This window comes from Trachypithecus francoisi, unplaced genomic scaffold (genome assembly GCF_009764315.1).
Source record: "Trachypithecus francoisi isolate TF-2019V2 unplaced genomic scaffold, Tfra_2.0 Lachesis_group3, whole genome shotgun sequence".
Taxonomy (NCBI): Eukaryota; Metazoa; Chordata; class Mammalia; order Primates; family Cercopithecidae; genus Trachypithecus; species Trachypithecus francoisi.
The window spans coordinates 70,073,258-70,100,356 of NW_022681468.1; the positions used below are offsets into that span (position 1 = coordinate 70,073,258).

A 27,099-nucleotide genomic window follows, 5' to 3' on the forward strand; every position below is an offset into this window, starting at 1 on the left:
ATCTAGTAAAGCCATTAAATCTTTGGGGTTGTCTGAAAACCGGGCACTCTGAGTCTTCCAGTTATACAGATCACTGGTGGAGAACGGCCAGTACTGGAACCTGGGGATTCCGTGTCATCTGGGGGTCCTATTTCCCGAAGGGGTAGAGCCACCGTGGAGTCAGGCGGCTGGGGGGGGCTAATCCGCAAAGTGCGCCCTCGCATCGCCCCACCGGCCCTTCAGAGTTACTTTCGCTTTCAGTGGGCTCGGGTGCGCCGGCCGCCTCCCGTCCGCCTGCTTCTTCCTGTGGCTCAGCCCAGGGGGCTGGGGCCTGGGGCCCGAAGGGGTACGGAGGGGGTTCTGTGGACAGTGGGTCCTCACTATCAGGTAAAACAGGATGGGGGGGGCAGTCGGTTGCTTGGATTTTAGCGGCCGAGCAACCAGTGTCTTACAGGGTCCAGGGGCTTACAGGGTCCAGGGGCTAGTAGGAAAGGGGACAGGCAAGGGGGCGGGTTCTCAACAAGGTCCTGCCATATGAGGATATATGGGATTTGATCCGGTGGCCAGCCCGCCCAGGTAGGAAAACCTTGGACTTTAGTGATGACGGGAAGACAGAATGTCCCTTCGGGTGGCCACCCCACATTAAAGGCGGGCCATTCGGAACGGCACAGAGTAATTAGCTTTCTCCTCCTGATTTCCCCACTAAGATCATGGCCCCTTGCCCTAACATCCTTGAAATTATTATAAGGAGAGATGGGGTGTGCTCTGGGTATTACCCATTCTGTAATAGTTTGTAGTCTCTTCCTGCAAAAGAATATGGGTTAGGATTCCTGCAAAGGAAAACTGGAGTATCTATAATATCTAGCCGCAAGCGCGCTCCAGAAGCCCGGGTCAGAATCAGTTCAGATAGAAATCTAAATCAGGCGAGAGCCAGGGGATGTCTCCACCAGTCTCCGCTGGCCGTCCTGTAGCGCGTCCGCCAGGACTGTGTCAGCTTTAGTTTCAGACCTCACGAGTCACAGATACAGGTTCAGAACAGATACAGACAGACAAGACAAACAGAGACGAGCCGGCTCACCTATCCGCAGCTCCTGGTAGATCCATTGACCAGGGGTCTGGTGGGCTTGGGGAATCCCGGACGAGCCCCCAAATGTTATGCCCAGACCATTTATTCCCCGAAGAAGACCACCAGAGTCCAGAGTCAAAGCCAAGCGGCAAGGATCTTTACTGCAAGTTCGAACTTGGTCCCTCCATTCCACAGCGTACAAGAGGGCCCCGAACGATGCGTGTGCTCGCTTTTTATATCCTGATGTAAACAGGATATGCTAAGTTACAGAGGAACAAGGGTATTCTTTTGGTTATAGCATTACAATTGGTTGTCATTTTAAGTTATACATTTAGTAGTTTTCTATTGGTTCCCGTGCCTTCAGTAAAACCACAAACGGTTGTGACCTTATCGGGGGACTCTCCAGGTGGTGTTTTTCCAAAGTTGAGATATATGGAGGAATGTGTTTGTGCTGGGCTCAGGAAGTTGAGATATATGGAGGAATGTGTTTGTGCTGGGCCCAGGGCTGAGGAATGTGTGAATGTGTTTGTGTTGGGCTCAGGAAGTTGAGATATATGGAGGAATGTGTTTGTGCTGGGCCCAGGGCTGAGGAATGTGTGAATGTGTTTGTGTTGGGCACAGGAAGTTGAGATATGTGGAGGAATGTGTTTGTGCTCTTTCAAGATTTTGATATCTTAATCTGGGATTTGCTGAGATTGTTTAAAGCTCTGCATGTGACTAATATGCAGCCACAGTTGAGAACCACTGAGAGCATCATTGGTATATTAGGACAGTTATTTTTAAAACTTTTTTTAGGTAGCAGAACCTCTTCAAATAAATTGTATAAGGAAGCTCAGTTTGGAAAACTTTAAAAAATAGAACCACAGCAGAGTGGAGGTGTGGGGTACTACCAGTTTCTTCCTGTCCATCTCTAAGGGCCTTCTCCAAGAACTTTACAAAACACAATTGGGAAGTCACTACACTAGGATGTTGTGGTCAAAGAGTGGGCTAGTAAGGAAAAGTTTGATTTTTAAAGGTAGAATAGTTACAAATGAATAAAACATCTAAGATGTGTCCGTGATAATGGATTGATGGCATACAATGAAAGTGAAAGTATGAACTTAGAGGCCAAGGAAGTTGAGCTAGGGTTTTGGTTTGACCATAAGGTACAGATAGTTTGTCTGGAACATAAATACCATATGAAATAGGAATTTAAGATTTAAATTGTTTCTCAAATATAAAAGGGGTATAACAAGCAGTATAAAGCAAAAAAAAATAAAGTTTATATAAGCAATTTAAAATTATATTTTTAGATTTAACATAATAAGATACCATGTTTATTTTACTTAAAAATATGGTTATGTGAAAATACTAGTTGACCTTTGCACATTTAAGGTATAAAATGGCAGTTTTTATTCAAGACAGCAGAGTATGTTTCAAACAAAGCAATAGAGTTTGCTTAGGTCAAAGGAAGTTTTAATTTTCGATTTTGTACAAAATTTACCGTACCAATATCAAACAGTCACTGTAAAAGAAGCAAAGGAAAATATGTGAATAGATTAGCTTAATATTGATATCAAATACTCTGTGCAGTGTCCTTCTCTAAATGTATCAAGTTGTTTGTTCCCTTTGGACTTCCTCAAAGGTTTTAAGGACCAGATAAGTGCAGAACCTTTTAGGAACAGCTGTGAGCTAACAGCACCTAATTCTCTGGTCTGTAGTGACTACATGCTCTGGGTGTTTTTTAATGTGGCAAAAATGAGTGATCATTGTGCCCTTGTCTAAGGCGTGTTTCATCATCTTCAAGTACTTTTTTGGCCAAAGAATTCTAAACATTGAGTGTCGCTAATAAGCTCAGTATTGGATTGAACAAGCCTGATTTGAGAACTATTGGCAGGAGTATCTGTAATTATTAAATTTACTAAAGCATAAAGCAAGGTAGTGAAGTTGGCTTTTTGTCAAATGGCAGTAGTCTTATTAGCAAAAAGTCATCATTTGCTGGGTCAGAGTGAAAGGAGGCTCCAAAGGATTCATTCTGTCCTAATTATAGTTTCACCTATACTTATTATGCAAAGCTAATATTTAAAGCATTTGCCAAAATTAACTTCCTCTGCGTGTTCTATTACAGTGCAGTGAATTGCAGCAGCTTTTTATGTCTTGCTGCTTTTGTATGCCATAATAACCTGTAATTACGGGTTTGCTGCAAATGCTGTAGGGTTTGTTTAATCTGACAATCTGAAAAGACAACCCTGAATAGACTTACACAAAGCCTTAGAAGCATCGATATCTCCATTTTACATTTTCTCACAAGACTGGTTATTTTAGAATTTTATTTTAAATATCTAAACTAGAGAAATTCATGTCTTCTTTATATCTTAGTAGATAAGTAGAAAAGAGATATGTATGTTCTATAGTTTATAGCTCAAAAATAAGTAAATAAATTTAGTGCCCAGTTAACAATTTGAGAGATTTTTATACTTTTATATATAGACATATATCCTGAATTTAGAGAAGCAACTTAGGGCAGAAAATGCTTTACCTATATCTGAGATTTAAATTTATTCTTTTCATGTTTTCAATGTGGGTAATTATGACAGACTTGTGAACAAGCTCATTTAAACTGCATACTCACTGTCTCTACCTTTGGGAAGAAGATATATGAGATGGACTGGTACCTGGGCTTGGAGGTTTATGTTTTAGGGAAAGACCTGGCTCATTCTTGGAGTTATTATTTATAAGTAGGTTTGAAAAAGAAACTCATGGGCCGGGCGCGGTGGCTCAAGCCTGTAATCCCAGCACTTTGGGAGGCCGAGACGGGCGGATCACGAGGTCAGGAGATCGAGACCATCCTGGCTAACACGGTGAAACCCCGTCTCTACTAAAATATATACAAAAAAATTAGCCGGGCGAGATGGCGGGCGCCTGTAGTCCCAGCTACTCGGGAGGCTGAGGCGAGAGAATGGCGTAAACCCGGGAGGCGGAGCTTGCAGTGAGCTGAGATCAGGCCACTGCACTCCAGCCTGGGCGACAGAGCGAGACTCTGTCTCAAAAAAAAAAAAAAAAGAAAAAGAAACTCATAAGACCTATGTTACTTATAATGCTCTTTAAATTGAATGATTTTTTATTGTTTCTGTTATTTCCAGTTTTGTATGTAAGAGTTTTTAACTCATCTTTACAAATAAATATGCAATTCTTACAGAAAAATGGAGTTTAAGGAATCTTACGTATTTGTGATCATGAATCAGAGAGCAAGTCAAAGCTAGGGATTCTTCTCTTTTCTATGGTTGTTTCTTTTAAATTATATTCTTTCCCTTCTTCAGAATGTAAACTTCTATGTTATGCAAAGAGGATTTAATGCTTAAAATGAGTCATCTATTTAAGTATATCACTCAGAAGGGAGAATGAAGAATAGAAAAATCTTTTTCTATATTAAAAATTTTTAAATGACTAGTTTTAATTTTTGTTACCATTTAAAATTCGATTTAGTCTTGATATTTTTCCATTGATCTTTGCTTTTTATTTAGTAATTTATGCTAGGTAGTACTTTTTTGAAGTTCTTATACACAGAGAAAAATAAATTTTGAATTCATTGTTTCCATATCTCACAAAGAAAAAGACAGTTTAACAAAGGAGAAAAAAGTATGGAAATTAGAGCTACGGTAAAGAGGGAAATAACACTGAGCTGGGAAGCAAAAGACATCTCCTATGGTAGGCAAATCACTTAACTTTGCAAACCCATTTGTCCTCATGTGCAAAATGAGGACTACCAGCTAAATTATCCCCTGATAGTGTGAACATTTTTTATATTCTAGGTTACAATTAGGGAAGGGAAAGCAAACACTAGATTCAAGCTGTTTCTTGTCATATAGCTCAAAATACTTTTTACTTTGCTTACATTCTTAAAAACAAAGGATTGAATTAGAGTTAATCATTTAGTGTTATTAATCTAGTGTTGAATGGCTGGTTATTAGTAACAATCATAAAAATAATTTTTAAAAATTTCAATATAATTGGAACTTTTATTTATTTATTTTATTTTTTATTTTTTTAAGACAGAGCCTCACTCTTATTACCCAGGCTGGAGTGCAATGGCGTGATCTCAGTTCACTGCAACCTCCGCCTGCCAGGTTCAAGTGATTCTCCTGCCTCAGCCTCCCGAGTAGCAGGGACTACAGATGGGCACCACCACACCCAGCTAATTTTTGTATTTTTTGGTAGAGACACGGTATCACCATGTTGGCCAGGCTGGTCTCAAACTACTGACCTCAGGTGATTGGCCCGCCTCGGCCTCCCAAAGTGCTGGGATGACAGGTGTGAGCCACCACACCCAGCCATTAATTGGAACTTTTAAACTAAGAAATGTTTGGCCGGGTGCGTCACTCACACCTGTAATCCCAGCACTTTGGGAGGCCCTGACTAGTGGATCACTTGGGGTCAAGAGTTCAAGACCACCCTGGCCAACATGGTGAAGCCTCTTCTCTAATACAAAAATTATCCAGGCGTGGTGGCACATGCTTGTAATACCAGCTATTTGGGAAGCTGAGGCACGAGAATTGCTTGAACTCAGGAGGCAGAGGCTGCAGTGAGCCGAGATCGTGCCATTGCACTCCAGCCTGGGTGACACAGCAAGACTCTGTCTCAAACAAAAACCAATAAATAAACTAAGAAATGTTTATATTTACATGTATGTAGATATAACTTGGTTGATAATGGGAAATTAAAATTTTGATACTCTGACATTTTAAAAGTAACCAAAGCCCAAAGGAAACTATTCTTTTTTGGAATTGGAGAAGATGGTATTAACATTAATGGCATAGCAGCTGGATGGTTGGTTTGCCTATACCCAGTGGTATTGGTTCTGAATCTTGAAGGCTAAAGCCTTGAAAATGTAAGACTATTCTTTTCTCTTGCCTCTTTTAAAGTGATTATACTATCAATGCACAAACTGGTCTCCCTTTTTTTTTGAGTTAGGTTTATTGAGGTATACTTTACATAAAATACTCTTTTTTGATGAGGGAATTTTTTTATTTATTGAGGTATAGTTTACATAAAATAAAATATTCTTTTTTGGTGAGGGAATTTTTCATATTGATTATGTTGGTGGTTACACAATTATATACAGTTACCAAAAGTCATCAAACTAAACACGTAAAATTGGGCATGTATGTAAATCAGAACATTCTTAAATCTGTATCTGGCCCGGCTCGGTGGCTCACACCTGTAATCCCAGCACTTTGGGAGGCCAAGGTGGGGGATCACGAGGTCAAGAGGTCAAGACCAGGCTGGCCAATATGGTGAAACCCTGCCTCTACTAAAAATACAAAAATTATCTGGGTGTGGTAGCGTGCCCCTGTAGTCCCAGGCTGCTCGGCAGGCTGAGCAGGAGAATCACTTGAACCTGGGAGGCGGAGATTGTAGTGAGCCAAGATCGCGCCACTGCACTCCAGCCTGGGAGGCAGAGTGAGACTCCATCTCAAAAATAAAAAAATAAAAAATTTTAAAAATCTGTGTTTATTGTGACAAATCCTTATTTGTTCTGACAGGCCCTAGTGTTCCCAACTGATTAACTGTCAGAGAATATAAATACTCAGACAAGATCACTCTGTTACTGTCGTAGAATAATACAGAAACACAATCACTCTGTAATTACGTCTAAAATTAAGTAGAGACAAGAATGTTTTAAATACACACACACACACACACACACACACATCCCTATCTAAACATCCTAACATGAATGACTAATGCTTCTTTACCAAAGACAACTCTCCTCCTACCTGTTAGATGAAACGCATTAAGGCAACAGTCAACTAGTTGTCCCCACTTCCTGACACCACTCAATCCCAAACTGGCTTCCACATCAACACCCCTCAGAATCACAGTCTTTAGCCCTCCTTAGACTGGCAGTCTTTAACTAGTTGGCTTTGACAAATTATTGTCTATCTCCTGTCTCCTTTTCCTCATTACTCTCTCTGTGTTCCCTGTCTTCCTTCTCCCCCTCTCCTCCCTTTTCCTCCTCCTTCAGATTCTGACATTGGGCATCTTGCCTTTCCAAGCCTCTTAAACTACTATATTCTTTGAGTTTTCTCTTTCGACTGTTCCCTATGATTTTTTAGTTATTTGTATGAATATGCTTCTTACCTGTTTTCCTCCCTATTGTACTTGAGGAAAAAAAAATATTTTTTGCATATAACTGACTGCTAGACTATACCACATTGACCCTGAAGAATACCTTAGAAAAATATAAGTAGGTCCAGCAAATATTTTTGTTTTTAAAATAAAATCTCTTGTGCATACAGGTACTGGCTATACTGACTTGCTGTTTAAATTTATTCTGATTCCCAGAGTTTACTTGGAATGTCACCTTTTCTGAAACATTTTTACATTATCTGTAAAAGTCACATTTAAATGACATTTAAGGCATCTACAAACTGTCTCTGAATCTGGAATCTATTAATGGAGATAAGAAACTTATCAGTTGAACAGATTTCATTGTGTTTTTGTTTTTGTTTTTGTTTTGTTTTGTTGTTGTTGGAGACATGGTCTTGCTTTGACACCCGGGCTGGAGTGCAGTGGCCACCACGCTGGGCTAATTTTAGTATTACTATTATTATTTTTTTTTATAGAGACATAGTCTCCCTATGTTGCCCAGGCTGGTGTCAAGCTCCTAGGCTCAAACAATCCTCCCACCTCAGCCTCCCAAAGTGCTGAGATTACAGACATGTGTTACAGCACCTGGCCGTCTTTGGCTTTTTAACGTGCATTAGGGATTTCATGATTGGTTTATAATACTGCTGATTCTTCAAAAGTGATCCATATATAAGGGCCTTGGTTTAAATTATGGACCCATTAGCAAAAATTTCAGAAAGGGCTTCCTTATAAACAAAACTTCATCAAATAATGGTTTTCCTCCTTTTTTGCCATCATTACTGTGATACGGAATCTAAATTGGAAATATTAATAATGTGATAAAATCCCTGTTTGTTGTCTAATGTTTCGTTGTCTAATGTTTCATTTTCATATGATTCCCTAGGAAGCAGCAATATTCCCATTCATTTATATTTTTTATTTCCAGTGAAAACTCAAATGCAGCATGGATTAATCTCTATAGCAGCCCGCACTGTTATTACACATCTGGTAAATCACCTGGGCCATTATCCAATGAGTGGTGGTCCTGCTATGCTAACAAGTCAGGTGTGTGAAAATCACGACAACCATTACAGTGAAAGTACTGAACTTTCTCCTGAACTCTTTGAGAGTCCAAATATCCAGTTCTTTGTGTTAAATAATACAACCTTAGTGTCCTGTATCCAGATCAGATCAGAAGAGAATATGCCTGGAGGAGGTTTATCTGCTGGCCTTGCATCAGCCAATTCAAATGTCAGAATCATAGTACGTGATCTCTCTGGAAAATATTCATGGGATTCTGCTATACTGTATGGCCCACCTTCTGTAAGTGGCTTGTCAGAACCTACATCTTTGATGCTTTCGTTGTCTCACCAAGAGAAGCCAGAAGAGCCTCCAACATCTAATGAATGCTTAGAAGATATAACAGTAAAAGATGGACTTTCTCTCCAGTTTAAAAGATTTAGAGAAACTGTACCAACTTGGGATACAATAAGAGATGAAGAAGATGTTCTTGATGAGCTCTTGCAGTATTTGGGTGTTACTAGTCCTGAATGCTTACAGAGAACTGGAATCTCACTTAATATTCCTGCTCCACAACCTGTGTGCATTTCTGAAAAACAAGAAAATGATGTTATTAATGCTATCCTTAAGCAACATACAGAAGAAAAAGAATTTGTTGAGAAGCACTTTAATGACTTAAACATGAAAGCTGTGGAACAAGATGAACCAATACCTCAGAAACCTCAGTCAGCATTTTATTATTGCAGATTGCTTCTTAGTATATTGGGAATGAATTCCTGGGACAAACGGTAAGCATAAGGGAGAAATTTTTTCTGTTTTTTTTTTTCGGTCTTATTCATCTTCTGATGAAGCATTTTATTTTCTGTTCTTTTCCTTACTAAATTGTATCTACCAATTAGTTCTTTGACTCATTTTTTTGCAGATTTTTTTTTTTGAGGCCACTGAGTTATATTGGGATTCAGAGGAATAAAATAATCCAGCAAATTATCAATATTTTCAAAATGACTAGTAGAACTATTTGACTTAGAAATTATGGCTCATTTTTCAACCTTCCTGTAAGCCTAATAATTTTTTTTTAGAAACTGCAGTATGATTATTTCCGGTTTGAATCAGGGAAATTAACTCAAGATTCAAGATAAAATCAAAAAAAGAATCTGAAGTTAAAATTTTTTTTTCTGATGCATGTTACAAAACCTTGTTAAAAACTTACAATAAACTCATGAGGTATTCAAGTAAGTTAGGTAGGAGCTAAATGAAAAGAACAATAGGCTTAAATCAGAAGACCTAGCTTAAAGTTACTTAACTTTTGAGCCTCAGGCTGCAGTCTACAAATTGAGAGTAGTTCCCACCTCACATACTGGGAATAATTAAATTAGATAATGTACATAAAACACTGGCATTGTACACTAATGTAGAGCATTATTAACATACATTTAGGTTTTAATTCCTATGTCACGAAACCCTGTAGGTAGTGGAAGGAGTAGTAATGTATTGTCTCTGTCAATTTATGGTAGGAGGGGAAGCTCAGATGTCAATGAACGAATAAATCTTAAAGTAATTCAAATGCATGTCAAGCATTGAAATAGAGTTCTGCTTGTTTGCTTAGTGTTTATACTCTTACTTGATTTAAACTCTTCCACTTATTAGAAGGGAATATCCTCTGCCTTATAGGAAAGCCTCTTATTAGAAGGGAGTAAGGAATATAGGGAAGCCATTTATTAGAAGAGAATATCCTCTGCCTTATAGGAAACGTTATATCTCAGGAACAGTTTGCCATATGGTATGAGCAAATATAGGTAATTGCCACTCAGTTATTGTATAAATGCATTCTACTCTCTTTTGCTGTAGAATGGTCCATATGTTGTCCCTTGGGAAAAATTAAAGATGAGAAGCTGTATTTTACTTCAGCAAGCATTGATTTTATGAAAATAATTTGTACATATTTAGCACCCATGGAAGGGATTTGGTAAAATTATTCACTGCTTTGTAGTCTAAAAATTATAAAACAAGGAAGAAAGAAAATTCCATCTGGATTACACTTGCTTCCTTGGTAATGATTTAGATTCTGTGAATATTTTATTTCTCATGAGGTACAACTTTCTCACATTTTTATGAGACTCTTGAAAAGAACCTACAAAGTACTTTTATCCATTTTCCTAGATATGAGTTTAGGAGGCTCACAGCATCTGCAAGGAAAGATTGAAGTGGCCAATTGATATGATCCACTAGCAGAAATGTATGAAGGCCTGGTGGAAATAATGACATATATTCTTTACGTTTTTTTTAGGGTCTGTTCTCCTTTGTGTTAGAAGTATGAAAAGGCAAGAAAAGTATAAAAGTTGCATGAGTAGAGTGGAAAGTATTTCCGGGACTGTCATGTCATTCACTGCAAAGGTGATGAAAATGTTTATAAATCTCTCTATTTAGGAGGAGCTTTCATCTCCTGAAGAAAAATGAAAAGCTACTTAGAGAACTTAGGAACTTGGATTCAAGGCAGTGGTAAGTTGTTGGAAAATCTTCACATAACTAGCAACTCTCAGGTGTTTCTCTGTTTAGAATAATACTGTGAATAATATTTTAAATAGTGTATAATACTATGTTATTGATTTATAACTTTCTGAGCAATAATTTTTTAAGAAAATTTTAGGACTGCATAGAATGTTAGGTATCTTTGAATTGTTTATTTATGCCTTTTTTTTTTTTTTTTTTGGAGACAGAGTCTCGCACTGCCGCCCAGGCCTGAGTGCAGTGGCGTGATCTCGGTTCAGCCTCCGGAGTAGCTGGGACTACAGGCGCCCGCTACCATGTCCGGCTAATTTTTTTTTGTATTTTTTTAGTGGAGACGGGGTTTCACCGTGTTAGCTAGAATGGTCTCGATCTCCTGACCTCGTGATCTGCCCGCCTCAGCCTCCCAAAGTGCTGCAATTACAGGCATGAGCCATCGCGCCCAGCTTGTTTATGCCTTTTTTATGCATTTCAGAATCATCTTTTGAATCACAGAAAACTAATTGGACCTGTAAAATGTCCTTTGGTTTTTCCCATATTTAGACAAACCTTAGTCACATCTCTCATTAATTAAATCCAGTGATTCTGACGGATTGGGAAGCAGGTTTGAAAAAAGCTACCCACAGGAATGCATAGTGAATAAGATGATTCAGACCATTCCCACATCAAACAATTCTTTATCTTCCTCCTCTCTTCTTTAAAATTTCTGTATTGAGCCATCTTTTCTTGCTCACCTTCAGTTTGAGAAAAGCCTTCTTTTTAAATCTATTTGTATATCTGCTTTCTGCCATCTTTGCCTGCTTTAGGATCGTCTTCAAAAAGTTATCTCCTCTTTTTTTTTTTTTTTGAGACGGAGTCTGGCTCTGTCGCCCAGGCTGGTGTGCGGTGGCCGGATCTCAGCTCACTGCAAGCTCCGCCTCCCAGGTTCACGCCATCCGCCTTCCAGGTTCACGCCAGCCGCCTCCCAGGTTCACGCCAGCCGCCTCCCAGGTTCACGCCAGCCGCCTCCCAGGTTCACGCCATTTTCCTGCCTCCGCCTCCCAAGTAGCTGGGACTACAGGCGCCCGCCTCGTCGCCCGGCTAGTTTTTTGTATTCTTTAGTAGAGACGGGGTTTCACCGTATTAGCCAGGATGGTCTCGATCTCCTGACTTTGTGATCCGCCCCTCTCGGCCTCCCAAAGTGCTGGGATTACAGGCTTGAGCCACCGCGCCCGGCCATAGTTATCTCCTCTTTATATTTCTTCTTCTTCCTCTTAATAAACATGTTTGTTATCTGCCTTTAAACAAAACAAAGCATAAAACAAAACTTTCCTCAGTTACTCTACTTTCCAGCTGTAGTCCTATCCAGATCTCTCATTCCTTTTACTGCCAAATGTATAGAGAAATATAATCTTTACTTACTTCCTGTAATTTCTAACTGGTTTTGGTTGTTGTTTTTAGCTTTTCTCAAAATGATCTTAGAATAATTGTTTGGTTATTATGGAAAATATAAAACAAAAATATAATCCATATAACACTGTACTACTTTTTTTTTTTTTTTTTTTTTTTACAGAACTGGAATCATAGGGATATTACCAAGTTTTTTGTTTGTTTTTTTGTGTGTGTGTTGTATTATATTGTGAGCATTTCCTCAGTCATTTAGATATTCTTCAAAAATAATCTTTTTTTTTTTTTTTTGAGACAGAGTCTTGCTCTGTCGCTCAGGCTGGAGTGCAGCGGAGCGATCTCGGCTCACTGCAACCTCCGCCTCCCAGGTACACACCAGTCTCCCGTCTCGGCCTCCCGAGTAGCTGGGACTACAGGCACACACCCGCCACCATGCCCAGCTAATTTTGTTTTTGTATTTTTAGTAGAAATGGGGTTTCGTCATAGCCAGGATGGTCTCGATCGCCTGACCTCGTGATCCACCCGCCTTGGCCTCCCAAAGTGCTGAGATTACAGGTGTGAGCCACTGCGCCCGGCCTAAAAATAATCTTTTATGATGCCAAGTTTTATGATTGTTGGACATTTAAGTTGTATTTAATTTCTTGCCACATGATAGAGTCCTAGCAATAGAATTATTGAGGTCAAATCGTATCAGGATATTTCATGCCATGTTTATTGTGAAATTGCTTCTATTAAGTAATAATTTGTAATTTCACCAACATTTTGTAACAGCACCTGTATAACTTCAACCTGGCCAGCACCGGATACTAATCACCCTTTTTCAACCTTTATAGCTCGAGAAGCAGATCATGGTACCGCTTTAAACTTTTTTTCTTTTTTGCTAGTGATGTTAATATTTTCCATATATTTGTATGAAATTTTCATCTGTTTTCAAATTATCTCTTGGTGTTCTTTTTCTAGTTTTCAATTTAGGAATTTTTCTTAATTGTAAGAACTCTCCGTGTGTGTGTGTGTGTGTGTGTTTGTGAGAGAGAGAGAGAGATTAACTTTTGTGCTATTTGTGGGAGCTTTCCTGGTTAGTTGTTTAGTTTTCAGTTTTCAACTTCAGATCATTTAACACACATATTTTTTCATTTTATGTATCATTTCTCTCAATTTCTTTCTTTGGATTTCTTGAATTATTTGTTGTGCTTAAACGTTCTGCCTTGAAATCAGTTAAATATTCTAGTACATTTCCTTATTTCTTTCTAGTTGTCTTTTTTTTTTTTTTTTTTTTTGAGACAGAATCTTCTGTTGCCTAGATGGGAGTGCAATGGCACAACCCCAGCTGACTGCAGTCTCCACCTCCCAGGTTCAAGTGATTCATGTGCCTCAGCCTTCTGACAACACATCACACCTGGCTAATTTTGTACTTTTAGTGTAAGAGACAGGGTTTTGCCATGTTGGCTAGGTTAGTCTTATACTCCTAGCCTCAAGTGATTCGCCTGCCTCAGCCTCCCAAAGTGCTGGGATTACAGGCATGCGCCATTGCGCCCAGCCTTTCCTTCTAGATCTTTATTTGATTGAGGTGGTAATTATTTTACATTTAATTCTGTATTCATTTTGAAATATATTCTGATTTGTGGAATGATAACTGGAACTAGTTTGAATGTTGAAAAACAGTCTATTTTAATAATTTGTTGAATAAACTATACCTTTGCCATTGATTTGATGCTTCCTTTATTAAATATTAAGCTCTCTGCTTCACAGCTGTTTATTTCTGTTGCCTTGTCTATCATTTTTATTTTATTTTTTATTTTTGTGGGCACACTGTAGGTGTATATATATATTTATTTATTTAACTGTTTTTTGTATTATACTTTTAAGTTCTAGGGTACAGGTGCACAACGTGCAGGTTTGATACATACATATACATATGCCATGTTGGTTTGCTGCACCCATCAACTCATTTACATTAGGCATTTCTCGTAGTGCTATCCCTATGCCAGCCCCCAATCCCCCAACAGGCCCCATTGTGTGATGTTCCCCACTCTGTGTCCAACTGATCTCATTGTTCAGTTCCCACCTATGGGTGAGAACATGCAGTGTTTGGTTTTCTATCCTTGTGATGGTTTGCTGAGAGTGATGGTTTCCAGCTTTGTCCATGTCCCTACAAAGGACATTAACTCATCCTTTTTTATGGCTGCATAGTATTCCATGGTATATCTGTGTCACAGTTTCTTAATCCAGTCTATCATTGATGGACATTTGGGTTGATTCCAAGTCTTTGCTATTGTGAATAGTGTCTCAGTGAACATACGTGTGCATGTGTCTTTATAGTAGCATGATTTATAATCCTTTGGGTATATCCCCAGTAATAGTATTGCTGGGTCAAATGGTAATTCTAGTTCTAGATCCTTGAGGAATCGCCAGACTGTCTTCCACAATGGTTGAATTAATTTACAGTCCCACCAACAGTGTAAAAGTGTTCCTATTTCTCCACATCCTCTCCAGCATCTGTTGTTTACTGACTCTTTAATGATCGCCATTCTAACGGGTGTGAGATGGTATCTCATTGTGGTTTTGATTTGCATTTCTCTGATGACCAGTGATGATGAGCATTTTTTCATGTGTCTGTTGGCTGCATAGATGTCTTCTTTTGAGAAGTGTCTGTTCAAATCCTTTGCCCACTTTTTGATGGGGTTGTTTGTTTTTTTTTCTTATAAATTTGTTTGAGTTCTTTGTAGATTCTGGATATCAGCCCTTTTTCAGAGGGTAGGTTATAAAAATTTTCTTCCATTCTGTAGGTTGCCTTTTTACTCTGATGATAGTTTCTTTTGCTGTGCAGGAGCTCTTTAGTTTAATTAGATCCCATTTGTTTATTTTGGTTTTTGTTGCCATGGCTTTTGGTGTTTTAGTCATGAAGTCCTTGCCCATGCCTATGTCCTGAATGGTATTTCCTCAGTTTTCTTCTAGGGCTTTTATGGTTTTAGGTCTAACATTTAAGTCTTTAATCCATCTTGAATTAATTTTTGTATAAGGTGTAAGGAAGGGATCCAGTTTCAGCTTTCTACATATGGCTAGCCAGTTTTCCCAGCATCATTTATTAAATAGGGAATCCTTTCTCCATTTCTTGTTTTTGTCAGGTTTGTCCAAGATTAGATGGTTGTAGATGTGTGGTGTTATTTCTGAGGCCTCTGTTCTGTTCTATTGGCCTATATATCTGTTTTGGTACCAGTACCATGCTGTTTGGGTTACTGTAGCCTTGTAGTATAGTTTGAAGTCAGGTAGCATGATGCCTCCAGCTTTGTTCTTTTTGCTGAGGATTATCTTGGCAGTGCAGGCTCTTTTTTGGTTCCATATGAACTTTAAAGTAGTTTTTCCAATTCTCTGAAGAAAGTCTTTAGTAGCTTGATGGGGATGGCATTGAATCTATAAATTACTCTGGGCAGTATGGCCATTTTCATGATAGTGATTCTTCCTATCCATGAGCATGGAATATTCTTCCATTTGTTTGTGTCCCCTTTTCTTTTGTCGAGCAGTGGTTTGTAGTTCTCCTTGAAGAGGTCCTTCACATCCATTGTAAGTTGGATTCCTAGGTATTTTATTCTCTTTGTAGCAATTGTGAATGGGAGTTTACTCATGATTTGACTATCTTGTTTGTCTGTTAATGATGTTTGTCTGATAATAGGAATGCTTGTGATTTTTGCACATTGATGTTGTATCCTGAGGCTTTGCTGGAGTTGCTTGTCAGCTTAAGGAGATTTTGGGCCGAGACATGGGATTTTTCTGAATATACAATCATATCATTTGCAAACAGGAACAATATGACTTCCTCTTTTCTTAATTGAATACCTTTTATTTCTTTCTCTTGCCTGACTGCCCTGGCCAGAACTTCCAACACTATGTTGAATAGGAGTGGTGAGAGAGGGCATCCCTGTCTTGTACCAATTTTCAATGGAAATGCTTCCAGTTTTTGCCCATTCAGTATGGTATTGGCTGTGGGTTTGTCGTAAATAGCTCTTGTTATTTTGAGATACATTCCATCAGTACCTAGTTGATTGAGAGTTTTTAGCATGAAGGGCTGTTGAATTTTGTCGAAGGCCTTTTCTACATCTATTGAGATAATCAGGTGGTTTTTGTCATTGGTTCTGTTTATGTGATGGATTACGTTTATTGTTTTGCGTATATTGAACCAGCCTTGCATCCCAGAGATGAAGCCATCTTGATCGTGGTGGATAAGTTTTTTGATTTGCTGCTGGATTTGGTTTGCCAGTATTTTATTGAGGATATTCACATTGATGTTCATCAGGGATATTGATCTAAAATTCTCTTTTTTTGTTGTGTCTCTGCCAAGCTTTGGTATCAGGATGATGCTGGCCTCATAAAATGAGTTAGGGAGGAGTCCCTCTTTTTCTATTGATAGGAATAGTTTCAGAAGGAATGGTACCAGCTCCTCTTTGTACCTCTCGTAGAATTTAGCTGTGAATCCGTCTGGTCCTGGACTTTTTTTGGTTGGTAGGCTATTAATTATTGCCTCAATTTCAGAGCCTGTCATTGGTCTATTCAGGGATTCAACTTCTTCTTGGCTTAGTCCTGGGAGGGTGTATGTATCCAGGGATTTATCCATTTGTTCTAGATTTTCTAGTTTATTTGCATAGAGGTGTTTATAGTATTCTCTGATGGTAGTTTGTACTTCTGTGGGATTGGTGGTGATATCCGCTTTATCATTTTTTATTGTGTCTGTTGATTCTTATCTCTTTTCTTCTTTATTAGTCTTGCTAGCAGTCTATCAATTTTGTTAATCTTTTCAAAAAACCAGCTCCTGGATTCATTGATTGTTTTGAAGAATTTTTTATGTCTCTATCTCTTTAAGTTCTGCTCTGATCTTAGTTATTTCTTGCCTTCTGCTTGCTTTTGAATTTGTTTGCTCTTGCTTCTCTAGTTTTTTAATTGTGATGTTAGGGTATCGATTTTAGATCTTTCCTGCTTTCTCTTGTGGGCATTTAGTGCTATAAATTTCCCTGTAGGTGTATATATTTAATGGAGTACATAAGATATTTTCATACAGACATGCAATGTCTAATAATCACATCATGGAAAATGGGGTATTCATTCTTTTTGTTACGTTCTAGTTGTACTCTTTTATTTATTTATCTTTTTTTGTATGTAATCTTGTTCCTTCTAACACTTACAGTCTTCTGGTTAGATTTGTCTATCATTTTTGTGTAACTATTACACTGTTTAATATAGCTTTATAATATATTTTAATATCTGATAGACCAAGTCTTCTTCCTCACCCCACCCACACACATTATTCCTCTTTTTCTTTGATATTCTCACCTACTTATTCTTCCAGATACATTTAAAATTATGCTGTTGTTTTTCAGGAGAAAAAATCCCATTGGTATTTGATTGGATTTTCGATTAAACTCTCATGTAGAAAAAGCAGAGCACCATTATAATCATCAGTCTCCCCATTCATAATTATAGTATATTTTCATTTATTCTGAGACCCAGACGTTGCTTGTTTGTATATTTCTAGGTGTTTTATTGTTTTGTTGATATTCTGAATAGGATTTTTCCCCCATTATGTTTTCTAGGTTTTTCTATTTTTAATATTTACTTTGTTTACAAACACTGAAGTGAATTCTCTTATTGATTTTAAACGTTTTATTGTCTGTCTCAAGATTTGTCTAGATATGTAATCATTATCTACAGATAATCTCCTTTCTAGTAGTTATGCTTATATCATGTCTTATTGCACTGACCAGAACTTGCAGGATAGTGTTTAATAGTATAGTAACAGTGGACGTCCTTGTCTTTGCTGATTTTAATGAAAACAACTCTTCTATTTCATCATTAAGGAAGATACTAGTTATTACTGAGAAAGTACCCTGTTTTCTAGGAGTTCTTGTATGGAAAGGATGTTAAATTATATCAAAATTATTTTCAGCATCTATTCAAATTTTCATATAGTTTTGGTTTTTTAACTAATTGGTGTATATTGCATTTTAATATCACTAGACTGCTAATATAAAATGATATTTGCATTTTTGAGATAAACCCTGCCTGATCTTTTGGCTTCCCATTGTGTTAGATTTACCAGAATTTCATTTTGAGTTCAGGTATAGTCCACTACCAGCAGATTATGTAGTTATTTTTTGTCCTATTCCTCTTATGTTTTTAGAATTGAGGTTATACCCAGCTTCATAACATGAATATTACCTGTTGCTTAAAATTTTGGAAGAAATCATAAAATTTCTAATTTTTCTTTCAGTTTGTTTCATCTTATTACTCTTCTCAGGTTTTCTTTTAGCTCTTGGGGAAATTTTACTTTTTTTGTTTGTTTGTTTTCTATTTTCTAAAAATCCATTTCATTGAGACTTCTAAATAGATACTAGCAGAGATTCATACATGGTGTTATAATTTTTATTAGATTTCCTTTTTGATTTTTGTTTTTTGTGTTTTTTTTTAATTTTCTTGATGCAGACAATCTTAGTCTTTTCAAAGAAACAGATCCTAATTTGTTACATTCTGTTACGTTCTGTTTCTAACTCATTATTTTCTGTTTTGTTTTTTTCTTTTTTATAAAGTTTATTTCCTTTTCTTATATCTGGAATTGATTTCTATGTATCTTTGTTTTATTGTTTAACAATGAAGTAATCTTAGGCTGTAAATTCCACACCCCTCTCTGCCCCCCACTCCCCCACACACACACAACAGAGTTTTGCTATTGTCACCGAGGCTGGAGTGCAATGACATGATATCAGGTCACTGCAGCCTCTGCCTTCAGGGTTCAGGTAATTCTCTTGCCTCAGCCTCCCGAGTAGCTGGGATTACAGGCATGCGCCACCATGCCTGGCTAATTTTTGTATTTTTAGTAGAGATGGGGTTTCACCATATTGGCCAGGCTAGTCTCGAACTCCTTACCTCAAGTGATCTGCCTTCCTCAGCCTCCCAAAGTGCTGGGATTACAGGCATGAGTCACTGTGCCCAACCTAATTTTTGTATTTTTAGTAGAGACAGGGTTTCACCATGTTGGCCAGACTGGTCTGTAACTCCTGGCCTTATATGATCCGCCCACCTCAGTCTCCCAAAGTGCTGGGATTATAGGTGTGAGCCACCACTCCCAGTCCCCCTCCTGTCCATTCTTGAAGTCTCAGCTTAAACATCACTTTATATGGAAAGCTTTACGTTAATCTACTCCTACGCTTCACCTTCCTTCCCAGACTATGTTTGAATCTCCTTCCATATGCTTTCACAGAACCCTGTAACATGTCCCTGTCAAAGCATTTATCATATTGCATAGTTATTTTTATCATTATTGTTTAGCTATTCTTATTCTTTCCAAGATGATTATAAGAACTCTCTAAGTAGTCTGTGGGTTCTCAATTCTGATTTTTCTCCATAACAGTTTATCTTGGTACTAGATGGTCAAGTCCTTGGGAACAGGAATCATACCGCTTTTTCTGTCTTGCTTACCTCAGAACAATATAGCTCCTACCTCTACTGCTATATTGAAACTGTCTTTCTGAAGGTTAGTATCCTGACCATCAAGTCTAAAGTTCTTTTAGTCCTCACCAACCTCATTCATTTACCTAATTAAATTTAAATTTAACTTCATAGGTGTGTGTGGTGTTTAGATTTACAAAAGAACTGATAGGAAAGTAGAGTTTCCATATATTCTCCATTCCCCCTGTACAGTTTCCCCTATTATTTACATCTTACGTTAGTATCTGAAGTCCAAAGTTTACATTAGGGTTAATTCTTTGTATTGGTTTTGATAAATGTGTACTGACATGTATCTACCATTAGAGTATCACACAGAATAGTTTCACTGCTCTAAAAATCTATTGTATATTAAATCCCCTAAATATCTAATACTGTTATCTATTCTGTCTTTAAAATTCTCTCGATCATTTTAAAGTCCTCTCCCCCAACTTCTATGACACTAAAATTACTCAGTTCAACTCCTAATTCTCTGATTATTTCAGGTCTTCACTGGTTCATTTTCTGTTTCTTACCTTCAAAACATAGGTATCTCTCTCATTTTTCTTTTACCTGCCTCTCTACTATCATTTCTAGGTCATATTTCTTTTCAAAATGAGATCTTCCTCCTGATGGTCATGTTTATGTTTAGAAGTACCCTTTGAGAGTTACCCAAATTTGACCATTTCCTTTCCCTTGCCTTTAGGTTTTCATAATCATGATGTCCATTCTTCTTCTTATCTCTCAATTATGTCTCTTCTTGCCTTTACTGCTCCCAACTCATTGATTCATGTCCTTATCCCTTCTTTCCAAGACAGTTTTAACAACTGTCTAAGTACTCTGTGGGATCTCATCTCCTGACTCTTCCCCGTCTAGACAATCTGGACCACTGACATAATCTTTCTAACGTAAAAATTTGATGTTCATGAGAACACTCCTTAGTGACTCCCTAATAATGCCTGACCAGACCCTTCAGTCTAGAGCTCAATCCATACCAGCCATCTTGGCTATTCAGTTTCTTTAAATTACCTTTTTTATTTCTTGGCTCCTGCTAAACTGCCTCCATTCTCATACATACCTTGGATGAATTGTGGTATGAATACATACCTCAATTCTTATACAAACCTCCATTCTCATACATACCTTGAAGGGGAGACATTGCCTTGAGGCAGCATAACTTTTTTTATACACTAAATTAAATGAATGTGTGGCATTTATTTGTTTGCTTTTTAAAAATAATTTTAAAGAAAACTACATTTTTTAATACAATGAGCTTAAGTAAAAATTCATTCTAATTATATGACAGTAAGACAGCTTTTGAGCTTTTTTTTTTTTTTTTTTTTTTTAAAATCAGTATATTTTATAGTATGTTTTTTTTTTTTTTTTTTTTTTTTTTTTTTTATTATACTTTAAGTTCTAGGGTACATGTGCATGACGTTTATATCATGTATAACTCCCCAATGCAATCCCTCCCTCCTCCCCCCTCCCCATGATAGGCCCCAGTGTGTGATGTTCCCCTTCCCGAGTCCAAGTGATCTCATTGTTCAGTTCCCACCTATGAGTGAGAACATGCGGTGTTTGGTTTCTCTTCTTGTGATAGTTTGCTAAGAATGATGGTTTCCAGCTGCATCCATGTCCCTACAAAGGACGCAAACTCATCCTTTTTGATGGCTGCATAGTATTCCATGGTGTATATGTGCCACATTTTCTTTATCCAGTCTGTCACAGATGGACATTTGGGTTGATTCCAAGTCTTTGCTATTGTGAATAGTGCCGCAATAAACAAACGTGTGCATGTGTCTTTGTAGTAGAGTAATTTATAATCCTTTGGGTATATACCCAGTAGTGGGATGGCTGGGTCATATGGTACATCTAGTTCTAGATCCTTGAGGAATCGCCATACTGTTTTCCATAATGGTTGAACTAGTTTACAATCCCACCAACAGTGTAAAAGTGTTCCTATTTCTCCACATCCTCTCCAACACCTGTTGTTTCCTGACTTCTTAATGATTGCCATTCTAACTGGTGTGAGATGGTATCTCATTGTGGTTTTGATTTGCATTTCTCTGATGGCCAGTGATGATGAGCATTTTTTCATGTGTCTGTTGGCTGTATGGATGTCTTCTTTTGAGAAATGTCTGTTCATATCCTTTCCCCACTTTTTGATGGGGTTGTTTGCTTTTTTCTTGTATATTTGTTTGAGTTCTTGTAGATTCTGGATATTAGCCCTTTGTCAGATGAGTAGGTTGCAAAAATTTTTTCCCATTCTGTAGGTTGCCTGTTCACTCTGATGGTAGTTTCTTTGGCTGTGCAAAAGCTCTTTAGTTTAATTAGATCCCATGTGTCAATTTTTGCTTTTGCTGCCGTTGCTTTTGGTGTTTTAGACATGAAGTCCTTGCCCATGCCTATGTCCTGAATGGTACTACCTAGATTTTCTTCTAGGGTTTTTATGGTATTAGGTCTAACATTTAAGTCTCTAATCCATCTTGAATTAATTTTCGTATAAGGGGTAAGGAAAGGATCCAGTTTCAGCTTTCTACTTATGGCTAGCCAATTTTCCCAGCACCATTTATTAAATAGGGAATCCTTTCCCCATTTCTTGTTTCTCTCAGGTTTGTCAAAGATCAGATGGCTGTAGATGTGTGGTATTATTTCTGAGGACTCTGTTCTGTTCCATTGGTCTATATCTCTGTTGTGGTACCAGTACCATGCTGTTTTGGTTACTGTAGCCTTGTAGTATAGTTTGAAGTCAGGTAGCGTGACGCCTCCAGCTTTGTCCTTTTGACTTAGGATTGTCTTGGCAATGCGGGCTCTTTTTTGGTTCCATATGAACTTTAAAGCCGTTTTTTCCAATTCTGTGAAGAAACTCATTGGTAGCTTGATGGGGATGGCATTGAATCTATAAATCACCTTGGGCAGTATGGCCATTTTCACGATATTGATTCTTCCTATCCATGAGCATGGTATGTTCTTCCATTTGTTTGTGTCCTCTTTGATTTCACTAGCAGTGGTTTGTAGTTCTCCTTGAAGAGGTCCTTTACATCCCTTGTAAGCTGGATTCCTAGGTATTTGATTCTCTTTGAAGCAATTGTGAATGGAAGTTGATTCCTGATTTGGCTCTCTGCTTGTCTGTTACTGGTGTATAAGAATGCTTGTGATTTTTGCACATTAATTTTGTATCCTGAGACTTTGCTGAAGTTGCTTATCAGCTTAAGCAGATTTTGGGCTGAGACAATGGGGTTTTCTAAATATACAATCATGTCATCTGCAAACAGGGACAATTTGACTTCTTCTTTTCCTAACTGGATACCCTTGATTTCTTTCTCTTGCCTGATTGCCCTAGCCAGAACTTCCAACACTATGTTGAATAGGAGTGGTGAGAGAGGGCATCCCTGTCTTGTGCCAGTTTTCAAAGGGAATTTTTCCAGTTTTTGCCCATTCAGTATGATATTAGCTGTGGGTTTGTCATAAATAGCTCTTATTATTTTGAGGTACGTTCCATCAATACCAAATTTATTGAGCGTTTTTAGCATAAAGGGCTGTTGAATTTTGTCAAAAGCCTTTTCTGCATCTATTGAGATAATCATGTGGTTCTTGTCTTTGGTTCTGTTTATATGCTGGATTACGTTTATTGATTTGCGAATGTTGAACCAGCCTTGCATCCCAGGGATGAAGCCCACTTGATCATGGTGGATAAGCTTTTTGATGTGCTGCTGAATCCGGTTTGCCAGTATTTTATTGAGGATTTTTGCATCGATGTTCATCAGGGATATTGGTCTAAAATTCTCTCTTTTTGTTGTGTCTCTGCCAGGCTTTGGTATCAGGATGATGTTGGCCTCATAAAAAGAGTTAGGGAGGATTCCCTCTTTTTCTATTGATTGAAATAGTTTCAGAAGGAATGGTACCAGCTCCACCTTGTACCTCTGGTAGAATTCAGCTGTGAATCCATCTGGTCCTGGACTTTTTTTGGTGGGTAGGCTATTAATTGTTGCCTCAATTTCAGAGCCTGCTATTGGTCTATTCAGGGATTCAACTTCTTCCTGGTTTAGTCTTGGGAGAGTGTAAGTGTCCAGGAAATTATCCATTTCTTCTAGATTTTCTAGTTGATTTGCGTAGAGGTGTTTATAGTATTCTCTGATGGCAGTTTGTATTTCTGTGGGGTCGGTGGTGATATCCCCTTTATCATTTTTTATTGCGTCTATTTGATTCCTCTCTCTTTTCTTCTTTATTAGTCTAGCTAGCGGTCTGTCAATTTTGTTGATCTTTTCAAAAAACCAACTCCTGGATTCATTGATTTTTTGGAGGGTTTTTTGTGTCTCTATCTCCTTCAGTTCTGCTCTGATCTTAGTTATTTCTTGCCTTCTGCTAGCTTTTGAATGTGTTTGCTCTTGCCTCTCTAGTTCTTTTAATTGTGATGTTAGAGTGTCAATTTTAGATCTCTCCTGCTTTCTCTTGTGGGCATTTAGTGCTATAAATTTCCCTCTACACACTGCTTTAAATGTGTCCCAGAGATTCTGGTATGTTGTATCTTTGTTCTCATTGGTTTCAAAGAACATCTTATTTCTGCTTTCATTTCGTTATGTACCCAGTAGTCATTCAGGAGCAGGTTGTTCAGTTTCCATGTAGTTGAGCGGTTTGGATTGAGTTTCTTAGTCCTGAGTTCTAGTTTGATTGCACTGTGGTCTGAGAGACAGTTTGTTATAATTTCTGTTCTTGTACATTTGCTGAGGAGTGCTTTACTTCCAATTATGTGGTCAATTTTGGAATAAGTGCGATGTGGTGCTGAGAAGAATGTATATTCTGTTGATTTGGGGTGGAGAGTTCTATAGATGTCTATTAGGTCCGCTTGGTGCAGAGATGAGTTCAATTCCTGGATATCCTTGTTCACTTTCTGTCTCGTTGATCTGTCTAATGTTGACAGTGGAGTGTTGAAGTCTCCCATTATTATTGTATGGGAGTCTAAGTCTCTTTGTAGGTCTCTAAGGACTTGCTTTATGAATCTGGGGGCTCCTGTATTGGGTGCATATATATTTAGGAGAGTTAGCTCTTCCTGTTGAATTGATCCCTTTACCATGATGTAATGGCCTTCTTTGTCTCTTTTGATCTTTGATGGTTTAAAGTCTGTTTTATCAGAGACTAGGATTGCAACCCCTGCTTTTTTTTGTTCTCCATTTGCTTGGTAGATCTTCCTCCATCCCTTTATTTTGAGCCTATGTATGTCTCTGCATGTGAGATGGGTCTCCTGAATACAGCAGACTGATGGGTCTTGACTCTTGATCCAGTTTGCCAGTCTGTGTCTTTTAATTGGAGCATTTAGTCCATTGACATTTAAGGTTAATATTGTTATGTGTGAACTTGATCCTGTCATTATGATATTAACTGGTTATTTTGCTCGTTAGTTGATGCAGTTTCTTCCTAGCCTCGATGGTCTTTACATTTTGGCATGTTTTTGCAATGGCTGGTACCGCTTGTTCCTTTCCATGTTTAGGGCTTCCTTCAGGGTCTCTTGTAAGGCAGGCCTGGTGGTGACAAAATCTCTAAGCATTTGCTTATCTGTAAAGGATTTTATTTCTCCTTCACTGATGAAGCTTAGTTTGGCTGGATATGAAATTCTGGGTTGAAAATTCTTTTCTTTAAGAACGTTGAATATTGGCCCCCACTCTCTTCTGGCTTGTAGAGTTTCTGCCGAGAGGTCTGCTGTTATTCTGATGGGCTTCCCTTTGTGGGTAACCCTACCTTTCTCTCTGGCTGCCCTTAAGATTTTTTCCTTCATTTCAACTTTGGTGAATCTGGCAATTATGTGTCTTGGAGTTGCTCTTCTGGAGGAGTATCTTTGTGGCGTTCTCTGTATTTCCTGAATTTGAATGTTGGCCTGCCCTACTAGGTTGGGGAAGTTCTCCTGGATGATATCCTGAAGAGTGTTTTCCAACTTGGTTCCATTTTCCCCCTCACTTTCAGGCACCCCAATCAGACGTAGATTTGGTCTTTTTACATAATCCCATACTTCTTGCAGGCTTTGTTCATTTCTTTTTCTTCTTTTTTCTTTTGGTTTCTCTTCTCGCTTCATTTCATTCATTTGATCCTCAATCGCTGATACTCTTTCTTCCAGTTGATCGAGTCGGTTACTGAAGCTTGTGCATTTGTCACGTATTTCTCGTGTCATGGTTTTCATCTCTGTCATTTCGTTTATGATCTTCTCTGCATTAATTAATCTAGCTGTCAATTCTTCCACTTTTTTTCAAGATTTTTAGTTTCTTTGCGCTGGGTACGTAAATCCTCCTTTAGCTCTGAGAGGTTTGATGGAGTGAAGCCTTCTTCTCTCATCTCGTCAAAGTCATTCTCTGACCAGCTTTGATCCGTTGCTGGCGATGGGCTGCGCTCCTTTGCAGGGGGAGATGCGCTCTTATTTTTTGAATTTCCAGCTTTTTTGCCCTGCTTCTTCCCCATCTTTGTGGTTTTATCTGTCTCTGGACTTTGATGATGGTGACGTACGGATGGGGTTTTGGTATAGGTGTCCTTCCTGTTTGATAGTTTTCCGTCTGACAGTCAGAAGGACTGTCTGTTGGTCTGTTGGAGATTGCTTGAGGTCCACTCCAGACCCTGTTTGCCTGGGTATCAGCAGCAGAGGTTGCCGAAGATAGAATATTGCTGAACAGCGAGTGTACCTGTCTGATTCTTTCTTTGGAAGTTTCCTCTCAGGGGTGACGCCACCCTGTGAGGTGTGGGGTGTCAGACTGCCCCTAGTGGGGGATGTCTCCCAGCTAGGCTACTCAGGGGTCAGGGACCCACCTGAGCAGGCAGTCTGTCCGTTTTCGGATCTCAACCTCCGCGTTAGGAGATCCACGGCTCTCCCCAAAGCTGTCAGACAGAGTCGTTCGCGTCTGCACCGCCCCTGCTCTTTCCCCTAATGGGCTGCAGCTGTGCGCTGTCCGCAGAGGTAGAGTCTACAGAGACAGGCAGGCTTCCTTGAGCTGCTGTGAGCTCCACCCAGTTCGAGCTTCCCAGCGGCTTTGTTTACCTACTTAAGCCTCAGCAATGGCGGGCGCCCCTCCCCCAGCCTCGCTGCTGCCTTGCGGATAGATCGCCGCAGACGGCTGTGTTAGCAGTGAGGGAGGCTCCGTGGGCGTGGGACCCTCCCGGCCAGGTGTGGGATATATTCTCCTGGTGTGCCTGTTTCCTTAAAGCGCAGTATTGGGGTGGGAGTTACCCGATTTTCCAGGTGTTGTGTGTCTCAGTTCCCCTGGCTAGGAAAAAGGGATCCCTTTCCCCCTTGCGCTTCCAGGTGAGGCGATGCCTCGCCCTGCTTCAGCTCACGCTGGTCAGGCTGCAGCAGCTGACCAGCACCGATTGTCCGGCACTCCCTAGCGAGATGACCCCAGTACCTCAGTTGAAAACGCAGAAATCACCGGTCTTCTGTGTCGCTCGCGCTGGGAGTTGGAGACTGGAGCTGCTCCTATTCGGCCATCTTGCTCCGCCCCCTCTGAGCTTTCTTAAACCAGGAAACCTGGAAACAAACCTGATTACTTGTCTAGGGAGGACTAGGGAGGAAGAAAATGAAAGATTAC

The 27,099-nt window shown here is 38.9% G+C and overlaps 1 protein-coding gene across 17 annotated transcripts in view; it reads left to right on the top strand.

The window, feature by feature from the left end:
* RALGAPA1 (Ral GTPase activating protein catalytic subunit alpha 1) overlaps positions 1–27,099 on the top strand; it is a 323,646-nt gene that overhangs the window by 217,529 nt on the left and 79,018 nt on the right. For 16 of the 17 annotated variants that reach the window (XR_004431673.1, XM_033188254.1, XM_033188250.1 and 13 more), the window contains 2 exons: positions 8,100–8,961; positions 10,601–10,672. Coding sequence is in view for 16 of the 17 variants with exons in the window: in XM_033188254.1 (XP_033044145.1) it covers positions 8,100–8,961; positions 10,601–10,672 (934 nt within the window). In the remaining variant the exon portion in view is untranslated. Of the gene's footprint in view, positions 1–8,099; positions 8,962–10,460; positions 10,576–10,600; positions 10,673–27,099 lie in introns of those variants that run through there. The other variant, XM_033188257.1, reaches the window with a different exon arrangement.